The sequence below is a fragment of the Rhopalosiphum maidis genome, chromosome 1, assembly GCF_003676215.2.
Source record: "Rhopalosiphum maidis isolate BTI-1 chromosome 1, ASM367621v3, whole genome shotgun sequence".
NCBI classification, from domain to species: Eukaryota; Metazoa; Arthropoda; class Insecta; order Hemiptera; family Aphididae; genus Rhopalosiphum; species Rhopalosiphum maidis.
This window is the reverse complement of record NC_040877.1, coordinates 59,835,294-59,860,501: the sequence shown is the minus strand read 5'-3', so window position 1 is coordinate 59,860,501 and position 25,208 is coordinate 59,835,294. Positions and strand designations below refer to the sequence as shown.

The 25,208-nt window shown below is 29.9% G+C and overlaps 1 protein-coding gene across 5 annotated transcripts in view; it reads left to right on the top strand.

Moving 5' to 3' along the window:
* The first annotated feature begins 620 nt into the window (after positions 1 to 620).
* LOC113549365 (pituitary homeobox homolog Ptx1-like) overlaps positions 621 to 25,208 on the top strand; it is a 39,531-nt gene continuing 14,943 nt past the window's right edge. The window contains exons 1-3 of one of the 5 annotated variants that reach the window (XM_026950629.1): positions 621 to 741; positions 11,911 to 12,275; positions 24,949 to 25,059. In XM_026950629.1, coding sequence (XP_026806430.1) covers positions 12,002 to 12,275; positions 24,949 to 25,059 — 385 coding nt within the window. In that variant the 5' untranslated portion in view covers positions 621 to 741; positions 11,911 to 12,001. Of the gene's footprint in view, positions 742 to 6,222; positions 6,634 to 8,681; positions 8,808 to 11,404; positions 11,475 to 11,748; positions 11,833 to 11,910; positions 12,276 to 24,948; positions 25,060 to 25,208 lie in introns of those variants that run through there. The other 4 variants (XM_026950630.1, XM_026950631.1, XM_026950633.1 and 1 more) reach the window with 4 other exon arrangements.

Below are 25,208 nucleotides of genomic sequence, written 5' to 3'. Positions count from 1 at the left end.
TTTTACTATATTAGTAAAGAGTATATTAGGAATCTATATCTATATGATTATATGAAATTAAAATATTTTATTTTATTCTATTTAAGCAGTTTAATAAATATGCAAAATATGTATGACGGTTTATACATTTCCATCATTTATACACTCGTTGATCTCTATATCATACTATATGTACAAAATGCGCAAAAATTTTATTTTAAGTGCTTAAAATCATTTGCGTTATCTGCAGATTTCCTCATTAATGTGATAGCCTACGTTTATATATCTACAATTCTTTGAATATAATATGTTATTTTATTATATCGGAATGAGCATATTATTGTAGCGTATGTACATGGCGTTATGATATAATTATTAATGCAACTAGTTACTGCACCAACGGAGACACTGACACGAGATAGCGTGCTAATATATTTATATACAAATATATATTTATACACAAACTGCACACACCTGCAGCACGGGGTGGTCGGGGGGGGGGGATCGAGAGTTTCGATGTGGGCGAGTGTCGGTGGTGGTAGTACTGATGCTGCTGCTGCTGTTGCTGGTAGGGGTAGCGGCGGCGTGCGTATTCAACCCCTCCGCTCGAGGAAAAAAGGGGGTGGAGTTGGGCCGCCGACGACGCCGGTACAGGAAGGAAGGGATGAGGATTCTGAGAGTGTCGCCCTCAGTGCGCCGCCGGATAGCCCAGGCTTAGCATGTTGATCCCGCTGGATTAGTGGAACGGCTACCCAGTATCAGGTTAGTGTTTTGCTCTTTTTCGTCCTCCCCTTCCATTCACTACCACTTTAGCCCCTTCTCCACCTAATACCCCTCAATTCTAACTCGCGTTCGTCATGTGATATCATATCATTATGCATATTATAATATGTATTGCGTGACGAAATTTCGTTCAATTAATATAAACCTAAATTCATATATTTTATAATATAATATTCACTTACTTATAAGAATATTAGGTACATGATACAGTCATAGGTACTAGAATTATTGTATTGTTGTATTATACACAATGAAAATTACTTAATATTAAATAGGCGTAAATTTAACTTAAGAGCACACATTTAAATTTATATGTGAAACATTAGATATATAGGTAACTCAACCCAGTAAAATCTATATAATATGTTATACTATATCAGTATACTATGCATAATATAAGTTAGAGTGATAAATAATTTTTATTCAAGCTTTTAAAGTTATAATATTTATTTCATTGTATATAATTATAAAGGTTCCAAAATTATCGAATAATAGCTAAACAGTTAACATTAATTATAGTTGAGTTCTATTTTGCTTAGTAACGTACATTTTTAGAACATTATATAGTTCATTCTACACAATTTTATTAATTTATGAAATTTGACACCAATAACAATAATTTAATTTTCATAATTTTAATTGAACGAAAATATAATTAAAAAAAATAGTTATTACTTATATATAAAATAAATAGTTTTAATTAATAATTAATTATTTGAATCCATTTAAATATTTACTTAAAGTATATTATATTTTATTTTAGGATAAATAATAATATAAAATCTCTTATACTTTTTATAAAACGATAGAGTTTTTTTATTAAATATTATTTAGTTAGGTATAAAAAAATATGAAATAAAATTTAAATCTAGTATAATTTGTGTTATTTAAAAAAATACCAAAGGTTATATTATAGTAGTTAGATAAATTAATTTTTAATCACATTTTTAAATACTATAGCTGTACATATAAAATACAATATAAATATAAAAATATACTTCATAAAATAAAAACACAGATTACCGTACTATGTACTATATATTGGTATTGGTATACCTACTATATGTATAAAGTTGAAAATAATTACCTAATTATGTGCAAAAATACACGTAGTAATTTATATTCGTTTATTACTTATATACTTATCATAACATATTGTAAATGATGTAATATCATTTAATTTATCACAGTAGTATACTTGAATAAAACTTCAAATAATCAACATATTTTTGTTTTTATTATTATCTAAATTTTATGTTATTTGTACTATAACAAATTATAAGTAGTAATCATCATATAACATAACTTCACAGTGCTAATATCCCGTTATTAACTTCCAATATGATTAATATTGCGATTATTGATTAATTTCTATAAATATCCTTATTATTGTAATTTTATTTAGCTTAAAAATATTTATTCAGCAATAATAGAACTAATATCACGTTGTAACTTTCAATGATTGGCCTGAATCAATTTGTTTTTTAATTTAAACAACCGCGGGATAAAATATAAACAGCAATTAAAATTCGCACGAGTTCTTCTGTTAAAACACAGTACTGAGGAGTAAGTGGGATTTATTAGTGTTTTTCTTTCGAGTTGTAAAGCCGACTTAATACCGACGGATCACAGTTGATCTCAAACGATTTTTCGTTTTGGCCTACTGTTTTTTTTCAATATATGTACCTATTTCCTGCTTTTATTCTAGTCTAAATATCATTATAATTCACTTTGCATATTGAGTATAGTATAACCTTGAATATCTTGATTACTTATCTATATCATAAACTTAAAATGTTTTTATTATGTATGATCCCAAATGGAAATGCTATAAATAATAATAATATATTGTTTGAATGTACAAATAAAAGATATTTTGAATTAAAAAACAAATTAATCAATGAAACATATAATTTTTTTTATAGAATGCAATATCTCTGTAAGTAATGTATAAAATTGTAAGATTTTAATTTTTACCGAAACTTTTTTGAAACTTAAATTATGGTAGATTGTTGAAGTATTAAGCATTATTTCACTGTAAAATTATTTATAGAAATGATATAATATATAGGTACTAATATATACATATATTATTCATATTAAAGTTATAGGTATAGGTACTTAAATTCTGATTAAATTTTTAGTACCTATTTATTCTATGTACTTACTTGGTCTATTACACAAGTACCATCATTAATTTCAATATTTTTTATTTATCTAACATATTCTAGTCTGCAAATAATTGTTTTATGATACTGTAATTATACATAAATATTTAATATACTCCTAAAATATTTGTTATAATAAGATAAATCATATCAATTCAATTGTATTATAGTTGTGTAGTAGTTTTACTTACCAATAGTTAATTTCATAAGGTATTATAGATATTTTAAATTACTTTTTGTGTTACAAAATTGTTCAATATTTGACAATTGATTATAGTCAACAACATTATTTTTTAAAAATTTTTAAATGAATAATAAGATGAGTCGTGTTACTTGATAATATAAATATATTTTATGATGTACCTAGGTACTATATTTTTATGTGAAGATGAGGTTAGGCTAAAATATTTTATGATATTTTTCTCTGTGTAGCTATAATATTACGTTTGTTTCAATAATTTAAATTATGATAATTCATAAACATATTTTTATAAATTATTTAATGATAATACAATAAATTCAATTTTATTCATTTTATTATTTTTTTCAATTAAAAATGAGAAAAATTTAATAATTCCATGTACCTATTTATAAATATATATTATAGGTATACTATATGTACTGTACTATATGTTAGTTGGTAAATGAAAAAGATCTTTATTAAAGTGTAGAAGTAATAACATTGAACCAAGCTTTTCTTCCGGTAACGCGTTATTCCGTAAAAAAAAAAAATCAATTTAATAATTTTAATAAATTATTTTCAAATGTTCAATACTCATATAAAATAGTTGAAAAATCGAAGTATGAAGTATATATGTACGTTAATAAAGTGCGTATAAGTTTTCATATAGGTGTGTAATATATAATACAGTGTATAATATTTTTAATATTAAAATTAAGTCTACAAGTAGTGATTTTGGAAATGGGTGGTAACTAGTAATATAGAGGTATATATTACATATAGTAAGTACTATAAATGATATACAGTTTTACTCTCTCGTTTACTTGAAGCATATGCTATACATTATTGTTAGTTTAAACGATTGTAAATTCCCTGCCGTATTACGACAAGTATATATAATTTAATACAGCAGGTAGCATACCCGCGAATTTATCGGTATAATACCCACCGCGTGGTTATATTATTATTATATTGTTAGTCTTATGTAACATGTTCAGTGCGATTATTATACCTACAGTATATGCGTTTCAGCGTTTATATATTATGAACAATGTACATTGTATGTATACACGACATTGTACCTGTAATAATAATAAATAAAATTGAGTAGTGATTTGTGCCTATATATGTAATGTACATACGCGTTTAACATATATTATTGTGCATGACCGGTGTACATGTTATGTATATATGTATAGTATATATCAACCTAGCCTATATATATATTATATATATACATACAGTAGGTACTGGTAAACCCTTCAACCGTATACATGCAGGTTTACGGTTTTGGGAAAAACAAAATAAGACTTTTATTTGGGTCGTGTAATTTTGAGCGCTGAGAGACGGTAGTTTATTCGTTCTCCCTGAATTTGAAATCCTATAATATAATAATATATGAACTCGCATACGGAACGAAAACATTATAATATTATTGTAAATTATTTTTTATTTTTATCGTGTTTATTTTAAATATAAACAATCTATAAATGTTTTCAATCTAAAAAAATATGCTGATTGTTATTTTGTGTAGATATTATATAGTTAACATAATGTTGCTATTATATGGTTAACGGAATCATCCAGCAATACTGTAGTTTGGACGTGATATATATATTATTATTATTATTATTATTATTGATCGCGTTATAGTAAGTCCTTACATCTATTCTTTTTAGCCTTCATCTCGAGTTATTGGCTGGGCTTTTTGTCCGCGGAGCAAAGGCGAGTGGGTCTTAGTGGTTTGCGAAGTGGGATCAATAGAGTTTGTCGGTAGATGTTGCTACTTCTGAGACTGTTAGAATTTTCGAGTCCGGGTGGAAGGAATAGATTCGAGATGTGAAACGTCGCTTTTGTAATCGGTATTGTACGTAATGATAATAATATACTGATTGGAAAGTTTGCAGTATTTCGCTGGTAATCCGTTTGATTTCGTTGCAACACTCCGTAATCGGATGACATAAGACCAAATTGTCTCGAGCATGTGGGCATTGTGATTTTGTATACACCTATACGCTCTATGCTTAGTGGCGGTTTGCTAGACACGATGCTCACCAAAAATATCATCTTATAAAGTTATAACATTTAATATCATACACAATAATATCGTTTTGTATTATATAGCCGCACAATATATAATAATACAAAGAAAACGCAACGGCTATAATAATATCATTATATTATTATTATTATTATTATTATTATTATGGTTTCGACGGTGCTACAATATGACGCTCGTACGAAATTTGACGAGGGTCAACACGTACACACACGCTGTACACACGGACCGCTGAGCAGCGCTTACAGTGACAGTGCGACCGGCCTTTGCGCGCGTTGACGCGGCGTAAATAATTATTATTACATAAAAACGCGTCGTTTTTCGCAAAGTTTCAAGCTGCGGCTGCGGCGGACATGTGATATTATTATTATTACTATTATTAAGGCGGCGCGCGACGACCTTCGCGCGCGAGACCGGCAAAAACAACGGCGGCGGCGGCGGCTGACGGTTCGACCGGTGACGAGGCGGCGTGCGGGCGGGCCGCGCGGTAATAATATCGTATGAAAAATCGTCTGCGGACAAGACGGCGTACGAGCGCGAAACCGTAAAACAAATGAACCCGTTCGCCGAGCGCACTGTATAGAGGAGGTGTTGTACACACGCGCGGTGCGGTGCGGAGCGGCGGCGTTGCGGGCGATGGGTGCTGAGGACGAGTGATGGGACCGAAAGAGTCGCCGGTATGGGGCGGGGGGGGGGGAGGGGACCAAAAGAAAAGAGGAAAATATCGTTCGTGTGTCGAGCGCGTACGTGTCGGCGGCGGCGGCGGCGGCGGTCCGGGGCGAGAGTGCGCAAGCGCCGCCCGAGTGGGCCAGACGCGGCGGGGACGGCCCGCCCATTACTCGGGATGGTGGCCGCCGCCGCCACCACTGCCGCCGCCGTCGCCGATCGGTTCCCATATATCTCAAAGCCGGGGGGCTCAAACCGCGGATAGTCGACCTAATCTGAGGTCAATTTGTTAGCTTAACTTTAAAACTCCGCGCGGCCGGCTCTCGCGTGTTATTATTATTATTATTATTATTATTATTATTATTATTGTTGTTGTTGTTATTATTATAATATACGAATGTATACTGTACACAATAATAATAATAATTAAATAATAATAAAAAACGCGCACTTTAATATTTGTGTATTGTATACTTTCAGCACTCGCGTGTTTTGTACGCATATAATATAATAATATATTAATATTACATTTACACGGGGCAAACGTTGTGCGTAAGAGCAACGAGAGGAACGTTCTCCGTGCGTGTGCGTGACGATTGTATATTATTGTATTTCATTCGAGTCGGATCAACGGTAATATATTATCATTATAAGCGCCACAACAATATTGAAAAATATTATGTCGGTATAGTTTTCGCGTTGAACGAGATTTCGGTTTTTTTTTTTCCATTTCACGCGTCGAAACACTCGAAACGGTATTGCATGACGGACACAAACGCATCTGTAAGAGATAACCGGTAAGTCGTGCACATATATCTGCAGAAATCGTTATTATTTATTTTGATAGTATCTCTAATGTTAGGTATATTATTATGCTATGTATATAGTTATCATTATTATCAACTTAAAGTTTAGACAGTAGGGATGTTTTTAATATATAGTTTGTACGTATAAAATGAGATAATATAAAAATGACAAAAACAGACTTCAGAATAATATTGTACAGGGCGATTCGTCTTAATTTTTTTCAATTTATAGTGATTTTTGGAATTTTTTAACACACTTTTATAGGGCATATATTTTCTAACAGTATTGAGATTTTTTGCAATACTTAAGAAGTCATGTGGTGACACAGACTTTTATTTTGATAGTAAAAAACCTCCCTTTTTTACTACACATTATAATAGTGGATAATTTAATTTTTAATTTTGTGTGAGCGGTTATACTTACAGTAAGTAAAATGTTTATAATATTAAAGATGAAGATATAGTTTTTTAAAAAAACTTTATAGAAAAATAAAAGTAGATGTGATATTAGATATAGGATATATACTATGATACACTACGATAATTTTTGCAAATTATAAATATTGACTAGTATTAGTTGCTAAAATTTTGAAATCACCTTAATTCATAAACCTTTCCAAATTTATTATCATCGAATCCTTATAATAAAAGAAAACTAAATAGCACAAAAAGTACTCGTTTGAATTTTTATTTTAATGCACTAATATTCTCAACAAAATTAATATCGGCAAAACACATTAAAAAACAATAGTGTGTATCTCGAAAAGATAGTCTAATAGTAGTAGAAAAAAGTTCAAGAATTTGGAAATATAGTCTTTTATAAGTATATATAAAAATTCCAAAAATCATATTTTGAATTACAACATTATTGAAGAAAAAGAGGGTGAGAAAGGTGAAACACTATATGTTTCAGCGCGTGTGTGTCAACAATTATGTATATAATAATATCTAAAATATAATGTACAAATATACATCTGCGTGCGGTGCAGACAATAGTTATAGTAGGTACGGTACGACAGGCGTGATAATAATAATATTAATATTATGTACATTTGTCATTTATGTGTATACACATCATACCGTCCGATGATCCCGAAAAATCGCTGACGATTTCTGCAGGAATTTTCGGAGTAAGTAAATTCGTATAAATAACATTTTATTTTTTCATTTTATGGACAATTGTTCAGTTTTAAATGCAGTAATAATAATAAATATTGTAAATATAAATAATAATTAATTCACAAGTTTAAATAAATGGCTTATTATACGAAAACAAATAAAATAGAAAAAAATAACAATGTAAATCGTAACGTATACTTAGGTATACTTAAAAAAAATGATAGATGACTATGGACAATCAGTAAATGTTTATTGCACAATGCGCATAGATATAATATAGATAATATTATTATGATAATATGATAATATCAACAACAAAATTAAATATTTAAAAGAAAAATGTATTATAATTTACTTAAATATATTATCAACGTTAAAATTATTGTCATACGACATTAATTAAATATTAATGGGATGATTTAACATTTAGTTTTGGGAGAAATTATGAATATAATAAATAGATTATTATCGAAGAAAAAAAGTTGCCAATAATTCAGAATTCGATGCGCTTTTAAAAAATTATTTTTTTAAACTCTTAGAATGTTTTTGTAACCAGTGTGAAGAACTATCAATATATTATATTTGTTGCATATAGAACCGCGGAGTACTTTATTTTTAGTTTTTTAATTTGATTAGGTACGTATCCAATACTATCGTTTTCCCAAACTATCAGTGCATTTTAACGTAAAGAGCGGATAAACGCGAAATATAAAGGCATTTGACAATGAAAATATCGTTGAATTTAGATCAATCGCATTTTATAATCTTATTATAATATATTATCGTTAAAGTTTATGCGTATTTATAAGCTGCAGTATAATAGCGTAAGTTATAATTTATATTGTTATCTACCGTATTTGAACATACTCCGAATCGAACGTCACCGCGTATTCTTCACATACGTTTTCTAGAGCGTCAATCGTTTGCACCGTGGAAACCATACATTGCATACAATTCGCAAGTCACGATATGTTTTCCAAATAATTTCCATCAATTATATTGTAAATTAAGCATAATATGGTCTTCTTCGTGCTCGACTCGATCTGGTACGTATAATAGAATATTATACAATAATATCGTATGCGTCACTAATAATTAAATAACGGCAGATTATTTAAAATAAAAATAAAAATATATTTTAAGCGTTCGTCTTACGGTTTACGGTTTGTTATTGTTATTAACCATTGTAAATGGAAGGCTATTAATTATATAATAATTATTATTATTATTGATGGTTTTTTTTTTATTTTGCACTATATAGTATATACACCATCATGAACCGAGTTGTTTACTGATTTTCCAATTAATTAACATAATACTATTTATACATAAATATACTATCATACTATTTATAAACATATTGATTCATATAATTTATATATATATAACTCAAGGTAATTTATATTTCAATGAAAAATAATAACAAACCTAAAAAATACATAATATCCATACTTGTTTTAATTTCTTATTTCCTTCTCAATCTCTGCCTATTCATAACCTAATTATATATTTCAAATTCATCGAGTAAATCTTATGATTATAATAATCATTAAAAAAAAAAAACAAATCGTAGTATGTTAATATCATTAGTGCTATAATTTATTTTTAATTAATAATATGAATTATAAATAATGGCTTAAAATAGTCTTTATTTTTACGCTTTACACCATTTTAGTTGTAAATAATATTAAGTTAATTAAATTTATTTAAATAAGAAATAATCCTATAAAAATACTGAATCTTTACAATAATTGTAAGTTTTTTAGAAAACCTATTCTATTTTGACAAGAGTAAAATTTTGCTGTAGATTTAATTTTTAATTTTTTTTTCAAATTTAGAAATGTACAATTTATAGGGTTATTAGCAGAATTGGGCAAAATATTATTTAGATAATTATTCGAATAAAATCTTATCTAAATAATCATCTAAATAAAATTCTATTCGAATCATGCCCAACTCTGGTTACTAGTTAGTTTTTAAAATATTAAGCAACGCATCCTTTATTATTATTTTTTTGTTGAATATGCTTAATGTTTACATAAATATAATATTGATTTTTAATTTTAAGAAAAATAAATGAGGTTAACATATTATCATGGTTTGATAATAAAAATATCGAATGACATAGGTACTTCTATATTAATGTCTTGTATTTGATATGCTTGTTTATATTTTAAAGAGATAATGTTGACAAAAAATAATGAGAAAACTATTCATATGGGTAGGTAACCTGTAAGAAATACGCATAAATTATTAACTCAATTCCCATTAAAATAATATAAATAGTCTGTTAAAAAGTTAGAAATATGTGCATAGGTGTTTATCATTTTAAAAGATAAACTTTGCTTACAAAGTTTTTTTTTATGACGTAAATTGCAATGTGGAATTACGATAAAATGGTTCTTTTTTACACGCATTTTAAAACACGCACGTATGTGAATAATTTATATTTATGTGATTGGCTTAATTCGATTTACAAGGACTTAATAATTCGTTCTAAAAAAAAGGTCATCGATATAAATTGGTACTTATTAAATATTCGAATAAGTGTATATTTTATTTTTTGTTATGTTTTTTTCGTGTGACCATTTAAACGCGATGCATTTGGCACGCAGTAATTTTTTGTTAGCAAATCAAAAACATATATTAAATTGTAATAAATATATACTTGTTAAATTAATAATCATATATACAAACATTAAAATATAAATAACAAAAATACGCACTTTTAAATGTACCTCCAAGTGTAATATAATTTTTAGAGATATAAATATTGTTTATTATGAACAACTTAAGTTTTATTGATTAACTCGAGATTTTAGAATCATAAAATAAAGCCTCGGCGTCTTTAAACGCGTGTTTTATGATTGCCTTTTCTTTTATAAGAATAATTCTTAGATTTTCTCTTGCGTACGTGGATTTAGTTATGATTTTTCTGTTGAAGCATTTTAATCTTTATACACATAAAACAATAAAAATCGTTTGGATTTATCAATATTTGCCTGGAGTGTATGTATTTGTATATATATATACATAATATATACGCAGTATTTTAGTAATTAATCATATTAGCTGCACTAATATATTACCGACTAATTTTGATGGTAATAATCGATCTATTAATTGTAAACAATCTAATCTACTTGAAGATTGCATAGAAATATAGAATATATATTTATGTAATTGTTTTGTATATTGCGTTTTTATTCAGCTATTGAATTAAAATATATACATATATAATACATAGAATAGCAATATTAACAGCTCGCGCGTTTATCATGTAAAAAAAAAATAAATGTTATCACAACCACTCCTATATAATACTTGGGTTGGTACTCATTGTTTAACTATACTAGACGTCAGTCAAGATATTATATTATAGAAATTGATTATACCTATATTGTGAAAACCGTAAACGATTGGCATTGTGACAAGTACGCATATACTTATATTACTGCATTACGTCTGTTAGGAAACTATACATATTTTTTTAGTTATTTAATTAATAATTATCAAACGAGTTTAACGAATTTTGATTTTTATATTTTTATTGTTTAGTATAATAGTTAGTTTCGTGGACTATAGTTTCCTGTGCTTAAAGAAACAATAATGTTTATAACATTTATTTATATGTTTTTTTTTTTATAAGCCTTGTGATTACAGTTAAAATGTTAGCATTTATCCGATCTATTAAAACAATTATTTATTTATCTGTAAGTATTTTTGTGTACGCAACGTAAAAATTAAACACTTATTGTCTTAAATCGATCACTTCTACAATATTTATTAAAACTATTGCAAAATACAAAATATTTATTTAGAACGGTACACTTACATATAGATTCTATATTTTTATAGCCACATTATGATATACGAGTTATAGATATACAGACGTAGTATAATACTCAAATACTATTTACGCGTATTATATATCATGAATTATATGCAATTAGTAATCGCGAGTCGATCTAAATGGTTTTAATTATTATAAGTAGGATTATCAACGATAGGTTTTCATATAAAAACAATCAAAGTTATTTGCAACCATATTAATCGAGTTTCAGTAATAAAGTATAGGCGTATTTAATTTACATATGATATTATATATACAGTTTTAATATTATTTATGAATTGTGTTATTAATTGCAGAATTCAACTGAGTGTTCACTTCCCGCATTTGAATCCGGTGATGGTCGTTGGCCTTTGATAAGTGAAATTTGAAAATTAAAAAACAAGAAAAATGATGGAACGCCTGGAAAACCTGACCGACCCGAGTCTGTGTCTTCAAGACTTGGTGTCGTCGACGGGTTCCGATCACCATAACGTTGCATTACAACACGCGTCATCGGCATCGTTTCATCATCCCGTGCACGACGGCAGTGCCGGACTGCATCAGGGCATGCTCGGACACCACCACGTGCACCATCATGACAGCCATCACCATCATCATCATACGGCGGTGCCGTGTCCGCCGTCACTGTTACACCACGAACCGTTGGAAAAGCTTAAGAGAGGTGCGTAATATTATGATAATTGTGTGTAGATTACTATATTTTTTTAAAAATTAGGTAAGTACGACGATATCAAAAAATCGCTGTAACAAATTCATCATAAAATAGAGTCATACCTGTATAGATCTTATAATAATATATTCATATAGTTACATATTTATTTACTATATTCAATGTTTTCATAAATATTCTTTATTTTAAGTAACTATAAGGCTAAAATACATAATAAATTATTTATATAGCCAACAACCAAGTAGATATTTCTTCGCCCGGGAGAAGTGTCGTTGGTCATAATTACGATCGAAATTATTTTTGTTTTGGATATTATTAAATGGTTTATTCCTCTTGGAAATTTCCCATATCGTATACAATAACAATTTTATGTGATTTTAGGTAAATAATATTTATGATTTTATGCTTTGTACAAATTATTATCGATAACTAAACATTTACTCATTAGGGTATCTCTATAATAATTATAGTATAATATAGGTAGTTTTAAAGAATAATATTCACAAACACATCAATATAGACCCTTATTTCAATGGACGAAGGAGCCGTTTTGCATACTCAAGTAAAAATGTATAATTGAATGCAATCATATTATGTTTTTTGGGTAACTATGTAGGTACATTACGTACATAGAAGACATAGAAGGCTTTTACATAGTACAAGTTCGGACAAAGTTTATTTCACAAAACTCATATAATTGGTTTTTATGCAAAAATGTATCAAACAAATTTAAAGTTTTAAGTATATTTTCTTGCAATATACGACTATTACGCAACTATAATTTTTAAATTTTTAATAACTTATTATTATTTTACAATATGACAATCCCGATCAGCATTCGACTTTATTGTTTATTGGTAAATGTTGATCCTAATAACAATCTTACTTTTATTCGGAAAACTTTGAGGTTTTTATTTTCTATAGCTGTTGTCGACGAATAAAATATAAAATATTGCAAATTGTTTTTATTTACAAAAAAGTTTTCGACATCATCGTTCATTCAATTTCGTTTTAACAGAGAAAGTTCATCCGACTTATAAGACTAACATTAGTCAGTTTATTTTATACTACATAGTATATCATATCGGTGTAGTGTGTATACATCTACTATTATTGATATGTCGTGTAGGCCGATTTCGGAGTTTCGTGGTATTTTCACTCGAGGTATGTTCATACCGGAAATTCGTGAAAACATGAACGCGGACACTGTCTTATGTATCTATCTATCTATCTATATTATATCGAAGACTGTTTTCTAGATTTTCTCCACAAAAACGCACAGCAAATACGAGAACACGACCGTCAATCGTGGATATAATATTTAATCACCCAATATGAGAAACTGCGTGTTTTCGCTGTTAAAAATATGACATCGGTGGGCGCGGGGATATTAAACATATACATACACGACATGCGTATATCATATTATATACAACTGCGGCGCGGTTGATGTTTAATGGGCAATAATTTAGAGCGTTATTGTTATCGGGGTGTCCATTAGCATAATCATTGTTGTATGGGCGGCGTACACAACAAGTGCGAATTCCCATGTAACACAACGTGTACGCCATATATACGTGTATATATATATTATATTATTATATAGTCGTCGAGCATATTCGTGATCGGCGCCCCGTGAAATCAGCGCACGAGCTCCCTAAAAATGATACGACGCGAAGGGTGCGAGGACAAAAAAAAACAAACTTATTTCTCTTACACTCGCCCCATATTATATTATATACGTGTCTAACGGTGTAAGTGTACACTGTATACAATATATATATATATATATATACGTACATATACGCTCATCGAGGGGGATGGAGGGATAGATTAGTGTTCGTTTGTATATATATATATATGCGTGTGTGTGTAACGCCCTGTGGCTGCCTATATATATATATATATACACGCGCGCGCGACAACTATACTCGGGCTAGTCGACCGAAAACACATATTTATTATTCGACGCCTGAAAGAGGTCCACCGCCCATAAACCAATTTTCCCGGATAATCTGTCGTTTTGTTATTCTTCTCGGGCCTCGCGGGGTCATTTAAGCCCTGCACGACCGCCGACAGGAGTTATCTCTTCTCTCTTTCCATAAGATTGTCACGTCGGAAAATTTAGATTGCTAAAACGCCTACTACAATAGACGTTCAAAATGTATAAATATATTGCTTTAATGGTCACGATTCACGAGTAAACGTATAATGTTCTATATGTACCGAACTACACATACCATTAAAGTTCTATAAAGTGGCGTTCGAGGTTGTGCTTTTTCTCTCTGTATTAATAAAATATAATTTTCGTTTTGACCGCGAATCAATCTTATCGTTAAAAATATGGGAGCATAGTAAGTTCGCGGATTTTCTGAAATCGAATATCTGTATATTTTGACACCGACCGTGATCGAGAACTCGAAACACATTGTTTATAAGACGAATATATTACAGATCATTTATTTTGATGTGATGCGTTTTCGTCCGCTATGTATGCTGACGTTTCGTTTTTATATATTTTTAAATCTACGTTAGGTAGTATTCATATGCTAAATATTGTATTAAAAATGTACGATTTCACTAAATATCACTTAAAAACCTCCACAATATATCACCTTTATATAGTATATGCTGCATCATATCATTATTGTTTAAATTTTTTGATGTATTTGACAGCTCTTTGTTTGTTTTATGATATTCTTTTTATAAAATTATCATTTCAAATGTGTGTACAAGACATCTTCTTAAATAATGAACCGATATATTAATCGTTATAATTTTGGAGTTTTAACAGTATCGCGTTTGGTGCCAAAATCTAAATTGTTTTGGTTGAAAGCTTTTGTATCGAGTCAATAGTCAATAAAGATGTTATTTAACATTGAGTTTAGTATGAAAAATATCCCGAGCTCAAATAATCAAATTATGGTATAGTTGGTGATGCTTTGAACATTTGTCTATTTTTAAGATATGTATAGTTAAACAATGTTTTTATTATATGTTTCGTCTAATTTTTATTACATACTATTATACAATTATAATATTATGATACTACCTATACTATTATTATAATTTCACTAATTAATTTGAAACAAATTTATCGAAATAATTATAATTTAAATTGTATTTGCTAATAAAAACCGATTTTGAGACTTCACTAAGTAAAAGAGTATTATTCGCAGGGCTATCTAATATATATTTTATTTTAGTTCAGAATGTAAGATAAAATTTTCTTGGCAGATACAACTATTGCGAAGAATTCAAATTAAATTAAACAGATGAGATTTTTTTTACTTTTACATATATAGGTATATAATGTATTATACTAGTTCCTGACATTCCTGAGAGATACGCAGGTGAGAATAAAATATATGGGATAAGTTTCCTGGAAATACTGATTGGTGACGACGTAGGTTTAGATACTGATGAGCATATTTTACATTTATTTTTAGAAAACAAATTATAGATAATTTGACAATTATTACATTGTCAGAAAAATGCTATTTTAGTCTCATTATGACAATTCATTTCATAATTTTATAACTTTATGTGACTGGCGTTGTGTGCCAAATTCTGATCGCAAAAACGATTATCCTTCAGCATTTATGCTGTCGTAAATAAATATACCTACCTAATATTAATCTTATTAATCCTATATTTAAACATTTAATTTAAATATGATTGGATATTATATTTATAAAGACCAATTTGCACATAATATTATATTAAAAGATATTTTATCATTTTTACTATAGTTATACATTATATTAATTTAATGTTCTTAACTATAACAATCTTTTAGGTTGGTATCAACAGAATTTATCTTTTTTTAACATGCCATATGTTCTAATGAATTTACTATAAAAGAAAATATATAAAGTTTTGTTAGTTATTATACATTAAACGAATATGTTTAAGATAGAACGCTATGATTCTGGATTACAATGATTATTATGAGCTAAATTAATGAACAAACAATAAATATCATTATAGATACATATATAAACTAATATTAGTTTTATTCTTCAATCCGCCTTACCACTCAATGTGACTTTTAAAATCAAATTTATAGATCTTCTATAATCTGATAGTCAATCAATCAATCTTACTACCGAACTAGTATACCTATACCTATATTCTGTGTCCATAATTGTATGGTTCCTTCTAGAAAAAAATTACTCTGTATTAAAGCTGGATATTAGCTATAGTGTGTTATTTTCAACCTCTAAAATATTATAAAGTTATATATAGGTATACGTATAAACGTTTAATAATGTGAATAGGTACATAAATTCACCAAAGATTTTCTTGTTTAATGTTTTCGTTAGTCATTTTGTGCAAACAATAGCTACAGTAACATACTTTAGGGCGGTAAACGGGGAGCGTTACGGATGTCGGGATGTGAATAAAGTTAACCAAAAAACATAAACCAAATGTAGCTTTGTTTTATTTAGAAAAAAAAATAAATATAAAAATTGAACATAACTCACGCCATTCTCCCTTTGGTGTATTCTGCAGCTTGCGAAAGAGCTATTCGACCGAAATGTTTTGTAATAAAAATCATAAAAAAAAAAAAAGATCGAGACCGTACTTGGAACCTTAATGTTTTCGGATAACGTTTTACCCTCTAATAAACATAAATTAATAACGAAAACAAGGCAACTGTAAATTGTCGTAGGGTGGTGGGCGAAGGTCACCATTTGTAAAATAATTTCTTTTCGCCGAAATCCCTTAGAGAGAGTTTTATTTATGGGGGGCGAAACCTCACTCCCGGCAACCCCCAAGCACATACACTTGCGGATTTTCGGAGTCCCTAGAGGCCTGTGGCTAGCGGGGTCGCTTATGGTTGGCGCGCACAAGAGTAATTTTGAAAAACAAATTACCCCTTTTCCGTACACACATATATACACAACGCGCATCGTAATAGCTGTGCGGTCAACCTTATAATTATTCCCTCAAGATATACGCACACAACCCTTTTGTGTAGCATCCGATAATTTATGTACGGCAAGTGTTTCGGATATTTGTGTATTTACATTGCACCCTCGACCTCTACTGGTTGCAGTTTATGTGTATAATCGAACAGACTGTCCGTGTAAAAATCACGATTATTATTCTTATACGGTCTGTAGCACGTAATTTGTATACACATACAGCGGGGGCGTGTGTATATATAATCAAAACGATCTGCTGCCTTGACAAGATATATGGTAGTAATTTGGGCTGGGCGTCGAAGTTAGCCGAATGTCGAACAACTGCAGTATTTCTAATAATAAATAAGCATAAGAATAGTGTTTAACGAGAAATGACTGTGATGCGTAGGAAAATATTTAAATATTTTTCTTTATGCTTATACAGTATACAGTTCTTCGCAGAACCTCTATAATATTTGAAAGTTACTTTTATGATTATAAATCATAATACAATTTCTGTAAATTAGTTAAAATAAAGGAAACAAATGAATTTTCCGCCTATATACTTGTTCAGAAAGTGGATTGCTTATGCAGATACACAGCATGTATCAGAGATTGACTTAAGCTTTTAGGCAATATAACACGATAACCCTATATGGAAAAGATAAAGTTGACATATCTCTTAACAAAACGTGAAAATCGTAATTGATTACTCCACAGTTTACACTGACAGAGACAAATAAGTCGTCTGCATTTGCAGAATTTCGCAACACTATCAAACTTTCAATATATAGTCGTGCATACAGATAAATTGAAGAAAATAAATAGTTCTCGTATAATATTATGTAATAAAATAAGTATTCAATGAATTTATAAACGCGTGAATTAAATGAATAAATTAAGATTAAAATTTCAACATTAATTAATTTTTTCTGAAGAATAACATATATTTATGCTCTAAGGATTGATACAAATTATTTAGTAATTAAACAAGTCTAACTTCCGGAAACAACCGTTTGTATCAATGTTATATTTTTGTAATATAATATTTGTGTGTTTATGTAGATGCGTGTATGTATACTATACTATTCAAATACAGGTCCAATTAAATACATATTATGAAACATCCAAGTATAAGTAATGTGTTAATATGAATAATAAATTAGCCATTAGGGTGGAAATTCATTAATTTTTACATCCTAATGAAATAATTTAAATATTATATGTAATACTACAATCTATTATTAAATAACATAAAAATGGATGTATCATTTGCATGATCATTAAAAGCTGCTTTTTAGTTTTTTTTAAATCAAATAAAAAAAAATGTAGGTGATATAAAAAAATATCAATTCGTTACTCGCAGTAATTAAAACCACTTACGATATGAATGTTTGTGAATATAATCTTATTATACATATATATATATGTATATGTATATGCACTTTAATAAATTATCACTATTGCTGAAATCAGAATAGATACATTATTTCATAATAATATGCTGAAAATCGTTAAACATGACACCATTTAATGTACATAGAAGTACAATGACGCCATTTTAAGCGATTGCTATAGCAGCATAACGCCTCACGTCTGCAACTATAATAATATATCATATATTATGATATACTACCTATATAATTCATAGAATAGTGCACACATATTGACCAATTTGAAATAAATATAAATATATAGCCATATAGGTTCTATAGTATGCACTTATAAATATGTATAATACTAGTTGTAAGACCCGACTATATCTACTTAGAAAATAATGAACAAACATTATAAATACTATACATTATATCGGTGTACCTTGAATTTAGCGCACCCTGCAGTTCATGATAAATCGTAATCGGTTTGCCTTGTGAATTACAGTGGATCGCATATAAAGCATTTGGTATATAATCGGACGAGGTTCAAACTACTCTCTTAACTTTCCTGAAATCACACGAACAGTCTCTGAACTTTCATTGAAATCGGACTTGTGTAGTTTTTGAGTTTAAAAAGCTATGCAAATATATGAAAATTGTCTTTTGTTGTAGCTAAATTTTACTAAAAAGCAATTAGTTGAATACTATCTTTTTTTTAGTTGAAAAGTAACACATGATAGGTTGGCTAGGCCGGTTGGTACTTTTGGGAAGTCATTATTTTTTACATAGGTACAAAAGATGTATATTTTTTTTAATTTAAAAAGGCAGTTTTAAGAAAATTATATTACTATATAGATGAAAATAAAATTTCACAATCGTAATTAGATTTTTTCCAAGTGAATAATAACACGTATTCATAAGTCCTACCTGTGCGAATTTTTACCTTATGTAAACGGTATACCAAGCTCTTCACTTCAGATAACTGTCTTCGATCTTTGTACATTGTTTGATCCATTCTTCAATATTGGGTTAGGACCCTTACTTGGTTAAGAACTAAAGGTCAAAATTATATCTTGAACGTGTTCAGCATACATTTTCGTCACAGATACGTTATTTTTAGAACTAATAATTTCTATTATTCATTTTTTCGTCTGGCTTAGGATAATTAAATATCATACACTGTTTAGTTTTCTTATAATATAGTCTATGGCCTCTGCATTACTTATATTATACTATATTCATATGTAAATAATATATACATATTTATGTCTTAATTGTTAACAGCTAATTGCTTTATTATAATGAATACAAACAAATATGATATCTTTGATCTAACCTGATTTACATCATTCGACGAATGCGATTATGACGATAGGTAATAAATGTACTCACGCGATCGATCACAAACCAGATGTGACCAAGTGTGGGCGTGAGAACTCTATCGGTGTGTCCGACGAAATCGTCGTCCGCAGACGTCTCGGTTACAAAATTTAATTCAACAATATAATAATATGTACACAATACGTATTAAGAGTAGATTGACCGCAACGTCACCGCTACACCCCCTCACGGCAGCTGATGCGCGTGCACACGCGCATTATAGTATTATATATATATATGCATTATACAGACACTCACGCGAAAATACGGTATTATATATATAATATGTCATACGCTCTACTGCTACTACAACTATTATTATTATTATTATTTCCGTTGGTGGTGGTATATCAATTCCGCCAGTGCACGACCCGTATTATAGTTGCAACAGTCTGCCGGAAAACCGATCGGTTATCGAGCCACGTCCCTCTAATATATATATTTACATTTAAACGAGATTTCCGCCGCCGCCGCCGGTCCAACTCGATGTAATTATTATTATTATTGCTGGAGTAGGCGTCCCTTTCGGCGGGTCCCTTTTGCGGTAATACATCGTATATTATTATATATACGACTGCTTTGTTGCCCGTCAATATCCGATGGCCTGTGCGTGAAACGAATTCGACCGACGGACGTCCGGTCACTCGTGAAAACACGTCCGATGCGATTTTCCAAAGCATCGGTTTTCACGGTCCGAAACCTCGCGCGCGTGCGCCTTATAATAATAATTATAACGTAACTCGTCGATTTGCCGTGGAGCAGCCGCCGTATGTATATATAATATCACGTCCGTATATATACGGTTTAATGTCGTGTTCCGCTCGAAACGATCGGCCCACTCGGTTTTCAGGACAAACGTATTATTATTATTACGACACTAATTCGCTCGTCTCTCGCCGGTAGATCGATTTCAAAATTATATATTAAACCTATTTCGCTCTTTTGGAAGACGCGTACAGTAGTTCAAATACACTCAAAAAAGGCGGAACGCCTTCGATCGCACTCGAAAACCCTCCCCCACGGTACATTGTATTTTTGTATATCTATGTATAATAGTACTATGTAAGTATGATAATATGGTCCAGTGGTATTTTTTAGGTATTTTAGAATTTTTGATCGTTACATGTGCATAAACTTTCGTTACAGCGATATTGTTTCTTAAATTTATCTTAAATACATATAAGTACAAATCACGCATATATCTGATGTATTATCTGATGACATCTGCTTTAGTTGTCTTTTTCAAATAAACAAGTTTTACTAGACTATGGTTGATGTATGTTTCATAATAATAAGTAGAGTCCGGATTTAAATAGGCTTTCGACAATTAAAAAATAACCAAAGACTGCCTTTTTAAAGCGATAACGTGTCTTTTGAAATCTTGAACGCTTCTTTATGTTTACTAAACTAACAATAATACAAAACCAAAACATAATTTATTATTTATTTAAATAAGATACCGCCCTGATAATCGCTGGAGATAGATAAACATGTTATTGCATTTATATAGTCAAATATAAAACGATTAAAATTTGGTAAGGATGAAAAATATCTAAATAACTATTAAAGCAAATATTATGAAAATTCTATGTTTAATTTATACTAAAACCTTGTACAATGTATTAATATTATGTGAAATAAAAATTTTAAAAAAAAATTACCAGAAATACTAAAAATAGAATAACATCGAAAACAGGAAAATAAAAGTTTTAGTATCTGTTACATGAAATATTAATAAAATAAAATAGTGTATGTATTTTGAATGCATTGTTCTAGAGATTCCAAAAAAAATAATGTACTTTGCCTTGAAATCCGGGCATGCTAACAAACGCTCATTTTTATTTATTTTAATGTCAGTTATTTTTCATTCCATTTCAATTTACAGAGTACTATGTAATTCCCTTTAAACGACTGAACTGTATTGTTATTATACTATTATTATTAATGCATATGACACGTGTGTCGATACAATGGTGACTTAGCATAAACGAATACAATTGATATATCGCCACACATAATACAATGGATTAGACAAAACGAATTGGAAATAAACTAATTAGCAAAATATATTAATACATGCGATTGTGATGGGTTCGCGTACATAGTTCGTTTGACAGTGATTTTTGATTCCATTATTCAATTGATATTTGATTCTGTATAAATATTTAATACATATTGTAATCATCATAAATAAATGACTTTATTTGTTTTTAATACAATATACATAATATTTTGATTACTAAATATAATAACTAATGCACTACCTACAGATATAGATTTATCATTGATAATTGTACATCTAGATTATCTAGATTAGGAAAAAACTTTGGCGTAATAAACATAATGATTTATTTTTAAATAAGGAAAAATTATATTAATATACTATGCACAAATATAGTAAAATTTATAGAATTATTTAATACATTTTAACGATTTATATTTAAACCTTAAAGTATTGTCACATAAATTGTAAGTTATAGCCACTGTTACATGTGTTACATGTACGATACACATTATGATAATATACTATTTATGAAACACATGTTTTAGTTTTGGTGAGAACATTTCGTTCTTACGCGCGTTCTCTTATATTATTAAGACGGATTATACTTTGGCATGTGCAGTGTATTAAGTACCTATTGACCGCAGTGATGATATAATATATAATCGAACATTCTTGTCGGCAGATAAACTTTTTAGAACCGATCGAAATTCTCATGCTCACTCTGCAAGTGTCCAGACGGACCATTTAAGGTATTATATGACCGTCTATTACACAAAAAACCTTTTCGAAACATTTTGTTTCCGCGTGTTTAAGCGTTTGGACCATTTTGGGAGAGGGTAGATATAGGTAGGTATATTAGGTGTATAGTGTATAGTTCTCACCGATAAGACATCGTACATTGATGTCCTCAACATGATTTATGAGATAAGCAAGCGGAAAAAAAAAAAGAAAAACAAATTGCCACCGAATATCAACCACGTGTCTGTGAACACAGATCGTTGTCTATATATATTTATATATATACACAAGCGTATTTAAGTCGTATACGTTTCGGATGGAGTGATTTGGTCACGTTTTTTTCCCTTTCCCCGCGCTCTGCACCCTCGACCCACAAACCGGTGTATTCCGTAACTTCCTGTAAGCCGATCTCGTGACCCATCAGCCGCCCGTCGTCGGGATTTGTGTCCCTAAGAAACACACATATATATGAAATATACGCGTGCGCGTCTTCGATAGTAGTATAGAAGTAGTATAGCTATACACACACACACACACATATACTAGTATATATATATATAGCGGTAATAGTACTTACTTGTCGTCGATATATTTTATCGTCGCGGGGGTTGGGCGCGAGAAAAACGAGACGAACACCGCTAATAGTCGGTCGATTATACGTGTTAAAACAGCTGTTTACAACTTGTAAGCCGATAAATCACTCCGACAACGACCGGAGAAACGCAGCGTACGTATGTGTGAGTTCCTTCCCCTCCATCAACCCATGTCCGATCGTAGTTTGTCACAAATCATATCGTGCACTTTGGTGGCGCGCGTTGAGAATATCACATATAAATATGTAATAATATATATATATATATATATATATATATATACGTATAGCGTGTATGCATGAGTGTGTGTGAGAGAGAATTGAGAGTCGAGAGATAGAGAGAGAGAGAGAAAGGAAACGATTCGAAGATGTAATTTACACGGATACGAAAATAGCCGCGGTCGTTATTTGGCGAACCTAGTGGATTTTGGTACGTGACTCTAAGCCGGTTCACCCGGAGACGAGCACATAACTCAAGAGTCTAATAAAGTCTATACATCAGTAATACGCGCGATGAACGAGTGTGTGTGCGTGCTCAATGCGCTATTCACTACACATATTAATATGTACATAATTAATGTACCAACTACCGTCTACCGAATATGCATTTCGTTTGATAATTTTACTCAATTAAAGTATTGTTAGAAACGAGTGCACAATATATATACTAAATACTTGGTATACTTTACTCCACGAGTTCAGACTTAAATATGGGTATAATAACGAAAAATATTTTGTCATCATAACTGCTTTGGAATATATCGATTATCGATACTGATAAATGATATCGCAAGATATTATCGTTAATGATCGATCATCGATATTTTTATTTAATAATAATATCTATAAAATTACTATGAACAGTTCCGATTCGTATTGATTTTGTTTGAGATGATACGTCGTGTAGTACGTGTACATGTGTTGCAGTGTAATTACACTCGTATGTTAATTCGTTTTCTATAAGATCTTTATTATTAGGCTTAGTATAGCCTATAAGTACTAATGTTTGTGTTAGAATGACTATTTTATTTCGTTTAAGTATTATAAACTATGACGCGTGCAAAAACGAGTAAAACTACTGTGTTTAAAAACTGTAAATACAATTTAAGGCGTTCGTTATTCGATAAAATAAAAATCAACTATACCTACGTACATGCAGTAGGTATATATTATTATTTTTATATTTCTCACCTATATATTATTACGAAATATCACAGCTCAACATTAGTAAACTGTAAATTCAGTAAGCTGCCATGTTTAATTTAATTGTGTTGTTAAAACGCATACCTTCTGCTTGTAAAATATTACTATTGATAAACATGTCATCCTTTGACATCTTTTTTTTTTTTTATGAATGATGTTTGATGTCTATTAGATTAGAATATGTTGAAGTGGGCCAACAAATAAATATACGAGAAATATTATCGTATGCGTGTTGGTAGTGTTTCTTGTATTATCAATAAATTGAGTGCAAAGAAACGCAAACAAATACTTCAACCGTTATTATATACTGCAGAGAACATGTATATTGTATATATATATATATATAAACTACTGATTGTGTAATCGATATAGCTGACTGCGTTTGAAAAACTACGTCTATTTAACTTGTGTCACATATTAAATAACTGTTATTAGAGTATAATGTAAAATATGATTCCAGTGTGGGCAGAAACGGGAGACTTCCGTGATAACAATCATCATGGCCTTTCTACGGATCATACGTCACAGCTTAACTTTGGTTCATCCAGGAGTAGGAACCGTGACAGAAAAGGTGAGTTGTGTAAATGGTGTTTTAATAAATTACAGTTGGCTATCGAACCAATAAGCTAAAACGGGTTTCAAACATAATTTTGTACACTATGTATAGATTATATTGTTTCGGATGGAAATAAATAAAATAAAATAATATATATATATATA